This window comes from Coccinella septempunctata, chromosome 3 (assembly GCF_907165205.1).
Source record: "Coccinella septempunctata chromosome 3, icCocSept1.1, whole genome shotgun sequence".
NCBI classification, from domain to species: Eukaryota; Metazoa; Arthropoda; class Insecta; order Coleoptera; family Coccinellidae; genus Coccinella; species Coccinella septempunctata.
The window spans coordinates 4,730,896-4,750,155 of NC_058191.1; the positions used below are offsets into that span (position 1 = coordinate 4,730,896).

At 34.6% G+C, this 19,260-nt stretch overlaps 1 protein-coding gene across 1 annotated transcript; it reads right to left on the reverse strand.

Annotated features, from left to right (window-relative positions):
• Positions 1–4,929: 4,929 nt before the first annotated feature.
• Positions 4,930–16,082, reverse strand: LOC123310018 (gamma-aminobutyric acid receptor alpha-like). The gene is made up of 8 exons (XM_044893376.1): positions 15,827–16,082; positions 15,463–15,530; positions 15,186–15,406; positions 12,691–12,773; positions 12,500–12,634; positions 10,132–10,607; positions 8,330–8,525; positions 4,930–5,175 (listed from the first exon to the last, which is right to left on the reverse strand). The coding sequence occupies exons 1-8, from the start codon at positions 15,945–15,947 to the stop codon at positions 5,006–5,008; spliced, it is 1,470 nt and encodes a 489-aa protein (XP_044749311.1). The 5' UTR covers positions 15,948–16,082; the 3' UTR covers positions 4,930–5,005.
• Positions 16,083–19,260: the final 3,178 nt, after the last annotated feature.

The following is a 19,260-nucleotide window of genomic DNA, read 5'->3' on the forward strand; positions in this document are numbered from 1 at the left end:
TTCTACACATCAGATACCTTTAATTTTGAAATAAATTACAGCAGTTTTCAAGTCAAGCTCTAGACATCAACTAACTCATAATTCTTATGTGAAAAATTAATAAAGGAATATTGCCATCTCTTGCACTTGTGATTTCCTGGAAATCCTGGGTATCGAGTTCAATGTCGGTGTTTTCTCTTAGAGACGGTCTCGTAAAAATATGTTCATTTATTATGTTGTTGTAATTTTGATTTCAATGACCACTCTGAAAAAAAGCCATGTTTTCGATAACACTTCAAAAACATCAGTCACTCCTAAAGTGTATGTCACTGACCTTTAGAATGAAAAGGATTTAAATAAAACTCCACCAATCATCAAATTATCCTCGGCAACAAAGAGTGTATCCAATACATATTCAAATACCTACAAATATGGATGGATGTTATTTTTTACTCCCTTTGAAATTTCTATTCAGTTGACCAATTTTCAACTTGTTTGACACAGTAGTAGGTATATTGCTGGTTTCTTTCCTTATAGTCCTGATATTTTTATGTTTTGCAGGGAAAAAAATTTCTATGATTATTCAGTATTTAGGGGACTGTATAAATTGTTTATTTCAAGTTTGTCGTAGGGTGAAATATTCGAGGTCGAAAGAAAAAATACTGAAATATGCTCAACAAGAAGTAGATGCTGTTTGTTTCGTTGGTAACCTTAACTGACATGTATTTCTTTTCATTTGAACATTCTTGAGATTATCTCAACCAACTCCTGAAAGCTATTCATTGTAGAGCGAATTGAACTTTTCGTTCATTTTCGACGATATAGAACATCCGATACAAGAAATATAAACGAACGCTTAAGTGAAATATGATATTCTGGGATCAATTTCGCAGTGAATTTACTATGAAAATATACCCTCCATTATGTCAAATGATACAACGAAATCGATTCCTGGATGTTTTTGTAATTTGAGCAGAATTTGATGTTGTGTTTCTTATAAACCCCTCATGTCCGTATTGAACGCATATTACCTACTTACAAATTGCTCCATTAATTCCTATGATTTAAAACGGCCGTTTGAGAAATCCTGGTATTCGTTATCAATTAACCGTGAATTACAGTTTTCGTTCATACGTTTTACGGCCGTTTTCAATAATCCTATCTATCCATTGTTTCAGTTACCGAAGATAGAAAATGCATGTGATTTCGTTTCTATGATCTATCTGTAGATATATTTTAGAATGGTTACCAATCAAAGATTATAGAGTTAGGTTAGCTCTAACTCTATAATCTTTGGTTACAGTAAGTGAAACGATGGTTAGATAGGTAAGGCTGACCAGATTATCCAATGTTCAATGACGGACACACCTGATTTATATATACCTACAGGGCGAATCTTTGAATCGGAAAAATATTTCAACAGTAGATTTTTGAGATCCAAAGAAACACTTTTTTTCTGTACCATTTTTTCCGATTCAGCCCTGATAAGAAGATATAGCCATTTTAAGTTTTCATAATGAGCTGTGCGACGTCTGGAAGAGCAAAATTACCTTCAGAATAACTAAATCGAAGTCGAAAGTACCCAATTTTTCGAATTTCACACATATCTTTTATTTTTGAGCGTCAAATTACTATATTCCGAAATTCACTTCATTCGATGAAACCGTTAGTGAGAACTAGAAATAACATATTTTTATATTTTTCAACAACCTGTATTTTTTAAACAGAGCCGATTTGGAAAAAATAGTTAAGGAAAAAAGTGTTTTTTTCAACCCAAGAATCTACTGTAAAATATTTGTAAGAGTCTAAGACTCACCCTGTATATGATTCCAGCTACTCAGTTTCCTACAACGTATGGCGATAAAAAAAATTCATGAAAATAGAGAAATAATAAAAGTTTATCACAACACAAAAACGAAAATTTAATAATGTTAATATAATGGTTGTGCATTACACTGTGGAATGAGAGACGGGCTTCAGGTGTTGCTTTTTTTATGTTCGTAACTTGAAACATGCCGTACAATATCTCTTCATCCTCCAAATGCAATCTGAATTGACCCAAACACTTCGTACATTGGACTTCAGCAGAGGCGTAGTGAGGGGTGGGCAAGGGGGGGCATCATGCACCGGGCGCTACTCACAAAGGGGCGCCAAATGGTTCACAAAACTAAACAATTGCTGGATAATTTCAAAATTGGAAGGGTATTGTGCCCCGGGCGCGAGTTAAGCTCGCTACGCCACTGGACTTCAGAAACAAGTTTTGTGTTTTAAAAAATGGAAATTCTTTCGAAAGATCTTCCATAAATTTGCACTTTCTTTTTTTAATATCCATTTCAAATAATCTTGAGAAAAATACTGAATTAAATTTAAGATTTTGACGGACGTTTTCCAGTGACGGACTTCTTGGACGATTGACGGACTATCCGTCACAATGACGGACGTCTGGTCACCCTAAGATAGGTTTATTGAAAACGGCCAAGCACCCATACCAGGCCAGGACTCGAACCCAGGGCTCCGGTAGTGCAGGGTACGATGGGATTGAATATTGAATGGCAGCTCTGTAACCCTAAAAGCTGGGAAAACATGGATAGCACGTTTCCGACCTCGTTTTCAAAAGATGGATAAAGGTCAAAATCGCATCTCTCTATCTTCTTTTGTTTTAAAGTTATAAGTGAAAACTCATTTTTCGCCTCTATTTCGTAAAGTGTCAGTGATATCGAAAAACAAATGTTACATTCTACAGACACTTTCTCATGTAGAATGTAGTGGTGTAGTCAAAGATTTTTTTCAGTCCTCTACTTCAGTGATTTAGTGGCAACTTTCATTTTTTGAAATATAAACCCCATGTTATTTTTACATATTCCAGTCCCATTTTTTTTTCTGATCAAGAATATAAAATATACGTCGTGTCTCCAATTGATCTTTCCATAAAAAAAACTCAAAAACTAGTTCGGGGAATCTGGCAGGTCATTTTCATTGATAATATATGATAATGCACTTTACGCTTCTATATCCCTTTCAGGCCCAAATTAAAAAATTTCATTCAAAATAAACTCATATTTTGAGGTCGAGAATACATGAAATTCAATATATTTCATTGAATATCTATTTGCAATTTTCTTTTAATGGTTGTTTCTATATGTAACCACCAAGACTCAACTAATAATACCAGTAATATTATTATTTCTTGTGGAAGGCAAGAAAACGGTTTTTTTTGTCACCTTAGCAAAGACCAGCTTTACACGCTGTACAGCGACATTTTGCAGAACTATTGCAACACAGTCCGAGAGGAAGCCTTTGACTTACCACTGTTGCAGCTGTTTTGAGATGTAACCATAGGGACGCATGGAATATATATTATTAGAGGTGGTTTCATAGTGAAACCCCTAGGACTGAAAGGGATATTGTGTCAGGTTATTAAATGTCCCCACACACAGGCTTCGCCTTTATTGGATTTCGTTAGGTTTATTATTCATTTATTAATATTGTAACAACCTTGTAGATTTCAAGGAAAAAACCTCATTATTATCACTAATATGAGAGACTGAAGGTCATTTTCACTCTAGATATTTAAAAGGATGAAAAATTTCCCAATGTGGATATTTTATAAAACTGTGACCTTTTCAACTAGGTACTTGATAATCTAAATACTAATAGCCCAGCATCTTCGCAAATATCTTAAATGAAAGTGATCTTCAAAGTCTCTCATAATCTGACAAAACATAGAAGCATAAAGTTCATTCTCATATTATCATTGAAAATGATCTGACAACTTGACCGAACCAGTTTTTGAGTTTTTTTAATGGAAGATCAATTAGAGATACGTCTTATATTATATATTCTGAATCAGAAAAAAATATGGGACTGGAATATGTAAAAATAATATAGAGTTTATATTAAAAAAAATGAAATTTACCACTATATCACTGAAGTGGCTGACTGAGAAAAATCTTTGACTACTCCACTACATTCCACATGAAAAAGTGTCTATAGAATGTTACATTTGTTTTTCGATATCACTGAAACTTTACGAAATAGAGGCTCCACTCAAAGAGCCGAAAAATGAGTTTTCCCTTATAACTCGAAAACAAACGAAGATAGAGGGATGCGGTTTCGCCATTATTGAAAATTTATTTGCAAATAGAGATCAGAAAGCTCTTACGGATAAAGAGCTGCCCTTCAATCCCATCGAATTTGGCCCACCCTGTACGTCATTTTTGAGAAGATAGTGGAATTTCACTATTGCATTAAATCTTTCGACGAAAATTTCGATGAGTTAAATGTCGTGCAGGACTGAAATCTAATGACCCCATCAAGTATTTTTTGGGTTTTCCGAATATTCCAATCAAATTTTAATATTCCGTCATATAGGTATGGTGTTGAATCTCAGCTTTGCGAACAGCAGCTTATATTTTTTTGATATGCACCTGGATTTTTTGATCGCTTCGAATATTAATTGATTGAACAAGGGAAATATATTTCACGTACCAAATATCAATTGTACTGGGTGGTTCGAAAGTTATAAGCCATTGAAAATATTGGCGAATACATAAATCACCTTTCTTTTGAATTTCTTTAACCTGTCATTATAGCTACCCCCTCCACTACTTACCTCCGATGATATAGACTCCGAAACGTTACTATATAAAATTAATATTTCAAAGTTTTTTATTTTCAGTTCAATTTTTTCTAGTTGATTTGCTCCTGACAAATTAGTGCAAGAATTTACGCCGGAGCAAATCGTTTATTTCGCTTTTTCAATTGATTTTGTTCCAGAGATTGGGAGTGAAAACCCTAAAAAAATTCAGGAAAGGATTTGTGATAAAAAAAAAATTTTCATCATTTATTGTATTTCAGTGACACATTTTATTTCAATCAAATATTAGCAAATATATGACAATCCAATAATACTATCACATTTGTAAATAATAATCCCTATCTGAACAAAAAATTTTCAATATTCAGTTAGAAACTTATTCTCATATAATCTTTATGAATATTGCTCAGCTTTTCATTTTCTTCAATTTCAATTCAATGTATTCGACGGTGCATTTTCCCATTCAAAGTCATCTTGGTACATGAAATATGTCATCCAGTAGCAAATATTGACAAACGTGAAAGAAACAGGAAAGAAAACTCTAGCTGTACGGTCTATCAATGATACGCTGTTCACATGCAGAGGAGCACCAGAAGAATCTGAAAATAATAATAAGTAACTAGTTTTGAATTCTTTTCGTATGATAACGTTTTAAGGAGATTGAATTCTAATATTTTTCTGAATGCTTTTCTCTGTATAAATGTAGCCAAAATGCCAAAGATTGATGATATTACACTTTTTTAAAGACTACACTCTTCAGTAGCCTTTATGTAATATTGCCCCCACATCATCAATAGTCATACGAAAAAACAATTGAGAATTTCCACCAATGCAAATCTAACAAAACAAATCAGTATAACCTGCAAACAAAGTATAATTATTCGTCAGGTACCAATAACTTGAAATAGGTACCAAAAGGCCAAAAAGATGGTTTCAGCTTTCTTGAAATATTGAATTGAATGTGGCCTATGAAAATTATATTTTTTTTCAGGAAGGTTGGGCGAATCTTCCGATAAATGAAGTTTGTATTCTAGTATTCAGTTTTCTTTATCGTGAAGAATTTTCATTACATGCTTTCGGTTTAATTATTTAATCGTTTGATTGTTCCTTTCATTTTTTGTAGCGAGTTTTGAAGATTTACTGTTGCTCAATATTTAACTTGAATTCTTCTATTTATATCGTCGCTAGCGTTTTATCGTAAAATATTATTCGAGCGAAGCTGTGGGTTTAAGGCAGTAGGTACTTAATATACTCTGAATTCTTCAAGACAAGAAGACTAAACAAATTTGGTGTGCCACGTTCTCCAATTCAAAGTAATAATTTGCTGTTTTGAGATTTTCATAAGCCCTCATCTCAAGGATAGCACTAAGCACTCCTAGAATAAACTTTGTTAACTGGAAAATGATGAAAGCTAGAGGATTGATCTAACTATTTTATATTTCATGTCATAATAAAAATCTTCTAACTCTATCCACAATAAGGCGTGAATTATAGCATATACAGGGGGTGGCGTAATCCCGTGCGATGGTCATCACCTTGTCGTGGTGCACGGGCTTAAGTAGTTGCGAGGAATCTCAAGACTCATTTTGAGGGGAGCAATGAAAACCAAGAATGACCAACAACAACAGGAAGTAACTATGACTTTTTGGCTCCCAGAGCTCATGAATTCGTGGACTCGGGGTAGACCCGAAGAGTAATGTTCGTACTTCACTGTTGTATTTCCTTTTGCGTTCCCCACTATAAAAGTCTATACGTTAAAGGAAACAACGAAAACGACAGAGGGGAAACTTAGAAGAGGACCTCAAGTCAGAGAGAAGAACAGGAATGACCAACGGGAAGCAACTATGACTCTGATGGCCCCTCGAATCTGTGGATTCGGGGTAGACCCAAAGTGTAATGTTAGGGCTTCCCACCAAGTCGAAATTGGGTGAGGAGTAACTATGGTTTACTTGGCCCCTGAAGTCTGCGGACTCCGGGTAGACCCAAGGAGCAATGTTAGTGCTCCACACCACAAACCCCGAACCTGAATTCCCTCCGGCTTCGGACAGTTCGCATAAGGAAGCGGCGTGGTCAACTATGGCTGCCTTGGCCCCCCTAATCTGCAGATAAGGGGTAGACCCAAGTAGTAACGTTAATACCACATGACAGAAGTAACTATGACTCTATTGGCCCCCCGAATCCACGGACTCGGGTTAGACCCAAAGAGCAACGTTAGTACTTCGGACCAAGTCGGGTGAGCAGTAACTATGACTCACTTGGCCCCCAGAGCTGCCCGCAGACTCTGGGCAGACCCAAGGAGTAATGTTAGCACTTCACACCACAATATCCCGAACCCACATTCCTTCCAATCCAAGGGCTAAAGTCTAGGCATTCTGCCGGAGACAGAACTATCGAGAAAAGGCTTCGGATGGTTCGCAGGAGGAAGTGGCGTGGTTAACTATGGCTTGCTTGGCCCCTCTTGTCCGCGGACAAGGGGCAGACCCAAGAAGTATCGTTAGTACCACCTGCAAGAAGCAACTATGGCTTTCTTGGCACCTCGAGTCCATGGACACGGGGAAGACCCAAGGAGCAATATGTTAGTGATTCTAATCGGATCTACGACTTGTCTATCCTGGCGGGAATCCGAGCGTGGCCGCAAGGAGTACGTCTCACTTTCCCCCTCGGAACCACGGGGTGGACATAGTCCGTGGTGATACGTCGGAGAAACTATGACTTGCTTGGCCCCCGGCATCTCCGGATCCGGAGGAGACCCAAGGAGTACCGTTATTGTCTGACAGATACCGCAACCTCTCCGCGCAATCCTCCGAGGGACCAGGACTACGCTGCAACCCGTAAATACCAATCGCCTTGGTCGAGACGAGTTGTCCTGGAACACAGCAACTCAGTCGTACGGGTCAGCGTCCCTGAGACCCCGACTATGTTGTTGAGGAGGGGGTTTTGGTGGGTGAGAGGTGAGAGCACCACACGAATCCGCAGTATTGCACAGCCCGCTGCGGAGAAGCCGGTATCGGTTTCCCCCTACCTCGTGGGCAAAAAAAAAGGGGGTGGCGTAATGAATGGATTATATGATGCCTGCGACTAGAGGACGTTATGCCGGTTCAAAAAAATATGTTTTATGTTTAGTAAAAGTTCCTCGGTTTCCGAGTGATTCGACATTTTCGAAAATTAAAAAAATGTTCACTCTTTGCCACTCTTTCAGGCCACAAGACTGCAAATGAAGGAATTTTCGCAATCTGCTTTTTGGATAGTATTCCTGGATAGATGCGCTATCGAATGTTATTTATGATTTTCGGGGTGCATGTATAGTCTTTTTTCAAACAAAGATCTAACTCAAATTTTCTGTTTTGCTTATTTTCAACCTAGCGTGATGTAAAAAATAATTTGGTTACCTGAGTTCCAAAATAAGAAAAAAAAAACCTGTTTCATTGAGATTCCGGAATGGTATAACTCTCTGTTTTACCAGCATTTAATACAAAATGAATTCCTTATGTCGTCTACCCACAGGTATCATATTATCTATTAATTACGCCACAACCTGTAGATTTGACTGTAAAAGTTTACATCACTTCACTACAGCAAGAGCTCTTTCTCCATTATGCTGGGATAAGCTTTTTACTAGCATAAGCTATCGAAAAAACTTTTTGTTTTCGATCCTTGAGCATATCAAGAGACACCGTGACACTTGTTATTCATATCAGCGGATGATATGCGTCTGTTCTTATTTTATTAAAAATAAAGGTTCCTCTCACTCACCAGATCCATTCAAGGCTGCTGCTTCTCGTTGCCTCTGTTTTCGAAAATTATCGTCGCCCTTCAAGCAGTAGACGAATTGTTGCCATTTTGGTATTTTAAATTCAGTTTGGGTCATTTTTTCCACGGTGTTACGTACATTACATTTTGGTATTTGATAACTAGATGCCCGTCTGTTGTTATATGGAGAAGAAGGATCCTGTAATAGTATATATTCATTTTATGCAATTTTTCTCCTAATTGAGAATGTGGCCTCATTTTTGAAAAATAAAGTGCATTAAAAAAAAATTCGTTGTTGGGTGGACTGTGGAATTTCGAAGGCTGATTTACTGTGACTAAACGTAATCCTTTCCTTTAAGCACTTCTGGTTCCCAAAATGAAAATATATTGATGACCTTGAACTATACATAGAATATCACATATATTGTGATATTATATGCAAAGGCACTTTATCAGAAAAGGTAATTACAAATAAAGAAAAATTAAAGCAAACTGTGGCGATTAGAAAAATTCTTGGTGAAAATTTTAACCGATAATTTTCATACGTCAAAAACATGAATATTTTGAGTGAACTTTTGTACTTCCAGTTATATAAAAAGGCTAGAGTTATTCCAGTATAATGAATAAATCATAGTAAGAATATGTTTATTTCTTTTCAAATATTGCATTGATATGGCTAATACTTGATGAAAATCCAAAACTAAACTTAGGAGCAGCATGATTTTCATCAGAATGAGTTTCAGGTTTTTTTTGCTGTTTTTTTAATTAATTATAACTATATATATTTTTTCTGATAACCACAAAGTTGAAAAAACCCACAATGGAATCTGACAATATGGTGGGATTCCATTTTTCGAGGAGGGGTCCACACCGTTTTAGTGGTCAGTTTAAAACGGGAAAAGGTATATCTTACGTCAGAAATCACTAATTTTTATGGGATTCTCATTCAACTCATAAAATCATTTCGTCGTCTCGGAAAGCCAGATATTTTTTTATTCGTCGAACGAAAAAATAAATTAAACAATTTTTTCATTGAAAAACATATATTCATTCATGTTATTCACTTTCCGAGGAGAAATGATTTTTTCAATGAATTTCCACATAAATAAATTTCTCGAAAAGTCTCACCATTGGCTACGATTCGAAACCTACTGAAATTGAAAAAATACGTTCGTAAAGTGGTGCTATCTTTTCGAAGAAAATGGAAACTATTGTAATGTTCGTTACTTTTACTGATCGTTCAAGTATTCTGGCAACACCCCACATTCTGGTAGTCTTTCCCCCCTTACCGCTTATATGGATGGCGAGAATGTCCCGTGGTATAAACTCCTCTTAACTTTCCAACGAGCCCACACATGGTATATGTTTCCAGTTGAAGAAGGAAGTTGGATAGAGTCAAGGCCAAATTGTTAGAGAAAATATTCAGTTTTATTCGAGATTTCAATTCCAAAATAAAGTAGGTACAATTTGAACTTATATAGGTGTTTCAATATCTTAATTCCAAGTTAATGGTTGAGAAATTATTCATGTTATATTTTTTTTCGAGAGAATTTAATGTTTTTTCAGAATAAAAAACAAATATTATTGTGGTAATCCATTTTTCATGAGCTTTTTAACGAGCCCACACATGGTATAAGGGGTGTCCCACGGTGGGTGGCCTATAAGACGTCTACGGAGAACTGATCACATGATTTTTCTGAAAATTTGGATACTAGAGTTCACGCTTCTGATCTATCTGACTAAAATATTCTCAAAATTGCGACCTTGCCGTTTATACGAAAAAATACAACTTTCCAAAAACTCACGTTCACTATTGGACACACCAAAGAACTCTTCCTCCTAGTGGGCTGTGTCGAAATTGGCGGCGTCACCTCCTCGAAAGTTTCACCGGAATCAGCACCAACAATTTCTTCTTTTTCGAGTTCTTCCCATTCTTCCTCATCCATTGGTATCTCTCCGCTGCCAACCTTGGTGAAATAATGTACTCCTGCGAATTCTAACAGAGTTGCTATACAGTAAAAGAAACTCATCAGAAGAAACCAATCTAGAGCAGTGGCGTATCTGACTTTTGGCAAATCTCTTCGAGAATCCAGACTTATAGTTGACAGGGTAAGGACGGTGGTGATGCCAAGGCCTACTCGGTCGCTGGTAGCTTCGCGATGTATCCAGAAAGATACCCAAGATAGTACAACAATCAAAATGCAGGGAACGTACACTTGAATCAGGAAATAACCAGTGTGTCTTTGGAGGTTGAAAGATACTTGCAATACAGAGAAATCGCCTGAAAAATAGTCTAGCTTTACCAATAACCAAACCTCTAGAAGAAGTTGCATTTATTTAAGTGTAATAAGAGACTCCTTTATTTCCAACTAGATCAGAATTGAACTCATTGAGGATGCCCATAAGTAATAAAAAAAACAAAGCTTACACAAGGTCATTCATTGCTAAATAGGCATAAGCTATGAGTAAATATAGGATACTAAAGTGAGACAGAATAACCTTTATTTAAACGGTCTATCACTCTTCATAGTCAAAATAGAGAATGTTTAATTGATTTTGCCAATTTTTTCAATTACTCATAAGTTTCGAACCACCCTATATATTTTGATGATATTTGGTACGTTTATTCTTCGCAACAACTCTTCATACTAACGTAGCAACGGATGTTTTTTTGGACCGGCCTAGGAAGAACTTATAAATAAGATTGAATTAATAAAATACACTTTATATTGAAATTTTATATATATTTGATACGATACTGAAGAAAAGAAGAAAAAACTAAAAAGAAACAAGGTATTTCCCCTACTTCCGCATGTGATTTTAATAATCAGTAAACCTAGTCAAATCTGACCACACGGTATCCAAAATTTTATAAAACACAATTTATTTAATTCGGTATTTAGTAATTTTCCTAATTTAATTGAATCTGTGAAAGTTTCAAGTAATTTCACCACTGAAAACGATAACATTTATTAAATATAAGACCTCTGCTTACGCAGTGTTTCACGTTTGTGACCCAAAAATGCAATTAAATCGGTAAGTTTATAAATACCAAATGAAATTTTTTTTTTTTTTATTTAGGTTCCTGTGTTCTCTGAATATTCAGATTTGACTAGATTAATTGAATATTAAAATTGCTTGCGGAGGTACGGGAAATACCTTGTTTCCTTCAGTTTCTTCTCATTTTTTCGAATATCCTATCAAATTTAAGGAATTTTGACATACATGATATTTTTTTTGAGTTGATCTTTATTTAAAAAAAATTTCTAGGTCGAACCTGAAAAAAAATTCAGTTACTATGTCAGTATGAACTAGTTCTTGCGGAGAATAAACACACCAAATATCATTGAAACATATAAGCTGGTTCGAAAATTATCATAAATTGACAAAATCAATAAAGCACTCTGTATCTTGATCATAAAGGGAGTTGACCCTTTAAATATAGGTTATTCTGACTCACTGTAGTGTCCTATATTTACATATAGATTACACCCATTTACCAATGAACCAACCACCTTGTATATCATTGATTACACGGGCCAACACCAAATTTGACTTTGACTGCAAAGCATAAAATTTCGATAGTTTTAGATCCTAATTAGACGAAAAAAAAATATATGGCATGAAAAAGTTTGCTTCTGTGTTTAGGAGACTGATTCAACCGATTCAACGATTTCATTTTCAATAACTACAAGCAACATGTAGAGCCCATGGCTTGTCTTGATTCCAAACAGGAAAGTCAAAATATGCTCCATAGGCTTCAGAGAGAACGTGAAATGTCTTTAATTCGTATTTCACTACACGAATTATAATAAATTGACCACATATAAAACAAAATGCATCAGCATCGTATTTACACTTTCTTGACGACATTTTAAGTTTGTCTGGGCTTGTAAACAACACCTTATCGTTGTTTATGGCTCGAGTGCCCACTAGTGACACTTTGTAAGGGTAAACACCCCACTCTCATCGCACGGTTTTCGAATTATTAAAAATTATAAAAAAAATGAAGAATGAGTATTAATACTATAACAATCACAAAAGCAAACTTCATACCAAAGAAAGTTATTTTCTTTTCCTTTTTGTGCATAATTAACCGGAAAATACTATAGTATAAACGTTAGGACAAAGAACCGAAAATTGTTTGTAGAGTCGTGTTATCTACCTCTTTACCTTCTCTCCTCCTAATTGTTTGGTTTCTATACGGAAATGAGATAAGATCAAATTGTGAAAGAGTCATTCCTGGTACAAATGTCACACTTCCGTCGTCCATCCACTGATAAATTATGTCCTTGGAAGAATAAGCATCTATAATTTAGTTCATATTATGATATATCCAACACTATCTTCCAACAAAAACTCACAACTTCCCATTATTAGAGGACAAGATTGCCTGTCCATCGGAAATGTATGGAGTTTCATGGGACATTTTGCCTTTATCGTTAGCCTTAAAATAGGTTACGCTCATCAAAATACTGTGTAACAAAAGTACCTCAACATGAGAATTCCAATAGATATTATTCATTATATTCACCGAAAAAAGATACGGGAAAGATTGAGGGAAGAATCAAGATTTTCCATGAATGGGAAAAAAGATTTATGACATATGTATGGGGAGTTCGGGAGAGTTGAACGCCTTTTCACTCTGAAGTCTGAAGCCACATTAAGTTGTATCGGTAAATGTAGCAACTCATTTTTTTGCGTGAAGATATCATGCCCAAATAGATAATAATAGATAATAGTAGAGTGATGGTGAGATGAACATTTTGAGTACAGCAATTCTTTTTTTAGGAACCGAAAATTGGCTCATGTCTCCCTAGAGTCCCTAGCCAATAGGAGAGTTGAACAGGGGCGAGAGAGACTTGATCATAAGTTTGTTCATCAGAAAAAATATTGAAAGAAAACTTTTTCCATTGACCAACGATATTCTACGTTGTAGGTTTTGATCATCAGATGCATCAGCGTATGAAATACATATTTTCTATTTCAGAGTCACTCTCACTTATTTCCGAGATATTTTTTACTTTTTTGAACCTTTGTATATTTATTTTTATTATTCAATTTTCTTTTTTGAGGCAAACTATTATCTAAGCTCAGTGCGGGAAACTTGGACCACTGATTATATCTCCCGACCATAGCATGGGTCAAGACTCCCTTTTAGTCTATTCAACAGATGTTTCTTGAAACTTTTCAACTATTATTAAATTAAATTATAAAACAATATTAATCAATGAAAACAATAAAACTAAATAACACCACGCATTCATAAAATTTTTCAGACAATGTAACAAACAAAAATTATTCAATTTCTTACTTCCTAACAACAAAATCACGTTCAACCCTCTCATTCCCGAATTGTTCTGATGGCGGCCAAAATGGAGCCGCCACTAGTTGTGCCTTGTTACGAGTATGTCGCAAGCTATTTACGATACCGGTAGCGCGAAATTTAAATTGAAATATTCGAGGTGGTTCAAGTCTCCTACCTGAGCAAGTCTCCCGGACACCCCCTACATACTTTGGACACACTTTGGACTGATCACAAAAATTATCAAATAAGTATACAAAAAAACATAAAATGTGTATCAGTTAAAAATTAATGAACAATATAAGAGAAGGACAACAAATAGATACATTTCAATTGCTGAACACTTCCAAATCTTTTTGAATAGATTCTGGTGTAATATCTAATTTTTTTTGAGAAAATGGATTTAGTGTTGGGTTATTTGAACATGTATCAATACAGATTGAGTGCCTTCATTCGAGAGTGTTTTCTAAAAATGTTGACTTATTTCGACGGAAAAAACTATAAATATTATGACTAAAAAAACTTTCACAGTATTTTACAATCCCAAATAAATTCAACGATAATCGAAAATCTGTAGATATATCGCTGATGCGGTACTCTCTCTCTCTCTCTCTGTATGTACAGGTGGGCAAAATTCGTTTTTCCACTGGGAGGATCTCGTGAACTAGAAGCTAGAAGAAAATAGATGACACATTTCCCCATCTTTTCCAGAGAAACAAAAAATTGTGAAAACCGTAGCCTCCTACGATCGTTCGTTCTTTTGAGTTATTAGCAAAAAATTATATTTTGTCGATTTCGAAAAGTTCTCATAACTTTTTTGTCTTTGAAGTTACAGATCTGAAACTTGAACCTTCTACGGGTACTTTTTGACGTAAAATTCACCGACGAGCTCAAAATATTTTTTCATTTCGAATTATTAGGTGTACTTTCGTCGTCAAAATCTCAATTTTTGTTTATAACAAAAAATCTTGAAATGATAGGCTGGTTCTGTTTTCAGATTTGGATTCATCAGGAAGAAAGAGCTAAAAATGTGTCATCCGTTTTCTTCTAGCTGATATAGTTCTCGAGATCCCCTCTCAAGATCATTAGACACGAATTTTGCCCATCCCTGTACAGCTACCTCGGGACACCCTTTAGAATTTGAATTCAAATAACACTGAAAAGCTTTGGAATATCCTTTAAGTAATAATAGGATCAAAGTGGTATTAAAATTCGATGGAGAATCTAAAAACATTACATATTATTGAATTGACCATGATATTTGAAAAAACGAAATTGGTAGCTACTTCTGGTATAATCGTGAGTGAGAGAAACATGGAAATGTTTTCTCGGCATGCCAAAGAAAATGAATTACATAAAAATATCTTGAGAATTTTTCCGTATAATTTTGGGCAAATTCAAAAAATTACCCTATACAATAATGCGAACCCGTTGCATTAATATGAAATTGAAGAGACTTCGTTGTTATGTAGTATATCATGTGACAACAAAAAGCGTGTAGCATTGCTAAAGTCCCTAACTATAATATAAATATTTTCAATATAAAAAACTGACCTCATCGAATATAGAATATCTCCATCTTGAGAAATCCTTAGTAGTTTATTCGGAACCGTAATAGTATGGACATATGAATTTTTTCCATTATAAAAGAAAGTATCGGGTCGCCATATCCTTTCCAGCATTTTGATAGAAAGAGAAAGAGACTGAATTGGTCCTCTAAATGACAAACGTTCATCTCGCCAATATTGCCGGAAGTAGCAGTCCATAGAGTATTCCTAATAAAGATATCGAAAAAAAAATCTGTCTATAGTTATCGTGTGAAGAGACTCACCATATCCAACTCCGATATTGGCCCCATACTTCGAATCAAAATATTTGTTTTTATCAATGTTGGCTTTCCTGTAAAAAACATTTGCAATGACTTTGAAATATCTAGTGGCAAGTATAACTAGATATGTAATACATATGTAAAAGGACAAGCCCCTGGTTTACTGAATTTTTTGAATAAATATAATTTTACTTTTTTTAGCACTTAACCGATAATATAGGGGTTCAAGTTTTTCTCGGAGATGCACTTTCGTGGTGTTTTTCATTCCGTCGTAGCAGATCATAATAATTCTGGATGAAATAAGTTTGTATTATCACGAGTTAGATAAAATTGGGGTTATTGCTAGGGAATACACCTACACACTTACCTCTTCCATGAGTTGGTAACTGAGAACTTTCATATTGCTTCAGCAAGTTTTCAAGAACCATGGAAATATTTCTACTGACCACATCGTTCCTCCTTTTCCTCACCCCAATACTGTTCTCCATGTTTTTATATATCTTATCTTTTTTAGAATACTTCAATATAATTAAAACCAAAGAATGGTTATTCGTGTCCAAATGATTGTTGTCTAAAATAACGCCATTTTGGGAACTTTCAAGTCTCGCAGATAAGTGTACTGGAAAGCTGCAAATAATATCACATTGTTTTCTACGATAAGTAGGTAATTAATAAAATGATTAAAATATTCATGAAATGGTTATAATAAATGCAGGGTCTTTTAGTCTTGACCATCCAAAATTATACGGAAACCTTCAAAGGATATTTTCATTAAATTCATTTTCGGTGTGTTATTTGGCACGACGAAAAATTCTAAAATACTTTCGAGTTTCTGTCACTTCCGTTTGTACCGGAAATACACTGCTGGACAAAAAAAACCGGTCAAACAAAATGTTCACCGAATTAATTTGGAATAACTTTTTAAGGTGTGCATCGATTTGTTGTCTATTTGTAGCCTGTCTCATCTAGTTCGTCACCTGATGTTGAAGAATTTCAATTTAATTTGATGGTATACAGGGTAGAACTGAAAGTTGCAATTTCCTCGAAATTTCTGAACACCCTGTGGAGGTAATTAGTTACCTAAAAATGAAATGATGGGTCTTTAAATAAGTTTTTGATGCCTGATCTTCTCTTAACATTTATTTCATGTCTAATTTAAGTCAATAGCTCTCTCCTGAAAAGAAATACGATTTTTCAAAAGAAACAATGCAATTTTTTTGTTTTTAGTTTTCTCCATCGTGCGCTACCAAGAAGTTTCACCAGTTTTTTTGATATAAAATTTCAAATCAAAATAAATAAGCTAAATTTGACAGTTTTTTCTTTTCATTAGTTTATTGTATTGATTATGAAAATAATATTAAGGTTATGTTATATTACTTCGTTCCATTTTGTACCTGATTCTATTTTTTATACAACCCAAACTTTAACTTGCATTATATTTCTATGGATAAAAAATTTATGATTTTACTGGTTCCGACTAAATGCGGTTGCATTTCTATCAATGTGAATTATATTTTTCAGTAGCATTTCTCAAAATATACCATTACGATAGGACAAATCAACAATTTTATAGGTAGCAATTCTTCTCTTATTAAAATCACCAAATTGTGTACCAAGTTCGAGGGACTTTTAGACGTTTGTGGAGAACTGGACTTCTTGAAATCTGAAAATTTGGATCATGATATTGTTCGACATTATCAACTGAGCTGAAATCGAGGTTAAAATATTCTTGAAGCCTAAGCACTTTCAGTTATACAGGGAATGAACGTAAATTTTTCAAAAAAATTTTTTTTTTGCTTTTTCTTTCCTGATATGATTTGAACAGAAATATATTCGAAATTGAATACTCTATCATATCAGAAACGAAAAAATAAAAAAAAAATTTTTTTGAAAAATTTATTTCCAATCCTTGTATAACTGAAAGTGCTCACGCTTCAAGAATATTTTAGCTCAGTAGATAATGTCGAACAACATCATAATCCCAATTTTCAGATTTTAAATAGGTCCAGTTCTCCAGAAATGTCTAATAGGCCGTCGAAGTTGGTACACCCTGTATAACTTTGATATTTCGCTCAACTGTCTTATTTACTAAAAGATTGAAATGTTTGAATCCTTGAAAAACAAAGTGAAACGTTAACGGTGTTGTACAATGAATAGCATACTTGAAGTATAGTCATTTTATCACCAAAAGGGCAAGTTGAAGAAATTATTGATTCTAGGTGAAACACTTCTAATGCCAATAAGCAAATGAAAGAATCACTATCTATGCCGAGGATTCCACACCCAATATAGGGCCAAATACATAGGTCACTTCGCTTCAATAAAAATCAATTTTTAAATACTAGGATGTATTCAGGATGTATACTACCATGTATTCAAAAGAAATGTATTTTCAAGCCTTGTATTCGAAATATAAAATACAGTTTTTTATTTATTTCCATTCAAAATACAAACTACAAAATACAGTCAGGTATTACGTTATGTCAACAGAAAAGATGAACTAATCCAGTCAGAAATCAACAAATTGCTTGGTAACACCATGAGACCGTAAGACATATATCAGTTGATTTTTTAAACATCATATCAATAAACTTACAGAATAAAGAACACAATAAATATAAGTATAGACGCTTCGTGAAAATATTCAAGAATGACAAAAAAGAGGAGAGAGGTACTTGACGATTTGACGTAGAGCAGGGGTACAAGTACATGTGCATTATTGCATTTACAAAAAATGGACATATTTAGCCAATAAGCGCTCGCCATTTTGTTATCAAACATAACAAACGTTCTTTTTTGCAGATCTCACCCAGAAGTAAGAGGCTATATGCTAATTGTATTCCTGTAGAGGTATCTTGAAGCCACAAAGTATTTGACTACAGATACCACGACAGAATACCTCAGTGTTAGGTACTTGAAATAGCAATTGCCAATTTAATAAGTTTTTGAATAACTCATATCAATTATGTATCTAAATTAACAGCAAAGATTGACATAGGAATCATTGGAGGAGGCCTATGTCCAGGAGTGTATATCTAGTGGCTAAAGAAGAAGAAGATTACCAGAGTTAAATTCCCAATAATTTAATTCATCATAATTCATTAATTATGATAATTATTAATTCAATAATTCAATAATCATCAGGTAGTGATTCATATCAGTCATTATTTTAAAAGAAGATTGGAATCGAAAAAAACATACCTTTAACTTAACTGGTTAATTTATATAAGCTATGATGAATGATTTTATGAACGAAAATTTAACTAGCATAACAATTTGTTACCAGGTAGATTTCCTTTTTCTACGAAGGGTAATAAATAGGTGGGTATGAATAAAAGGGTGCGAAATTCTCCAAGCTTAGCTACTTGCAGAAATGCTGATTTGCTCATAATTTTGTTTGTCCTGCTAAAGTACCTATCGATTCATGCCCTTTTCAAAGCAGGCCACATTGTATTACGTGAAGTGAAGGAGCCATGAAGTGGCTGGGGTTGCTGGGAATATTCAGAGGGTATTATTATCTATGCATTCTACATCTCATGTCGTCTTCTTGCTTTTTTTTTCTAGGGTGGTCCAAAACTAAGGAGAAATCCAGAAACAAGAGATACCTAACTATACACATAAGTTTACGACGATGAAGCCAAAATTGCCTCATATAAATGTTGCTAGTCTATAAGATACAGGGTGTGAAAGTTAATTATAATTTTCCATAAGCATCATGAAAATTGACGTCCTGGCTTTTACAGGTGAGAATTCTTATGACAGGTTTCACATAGCTTGATTAGAGAATCAGCGCTTGATTGA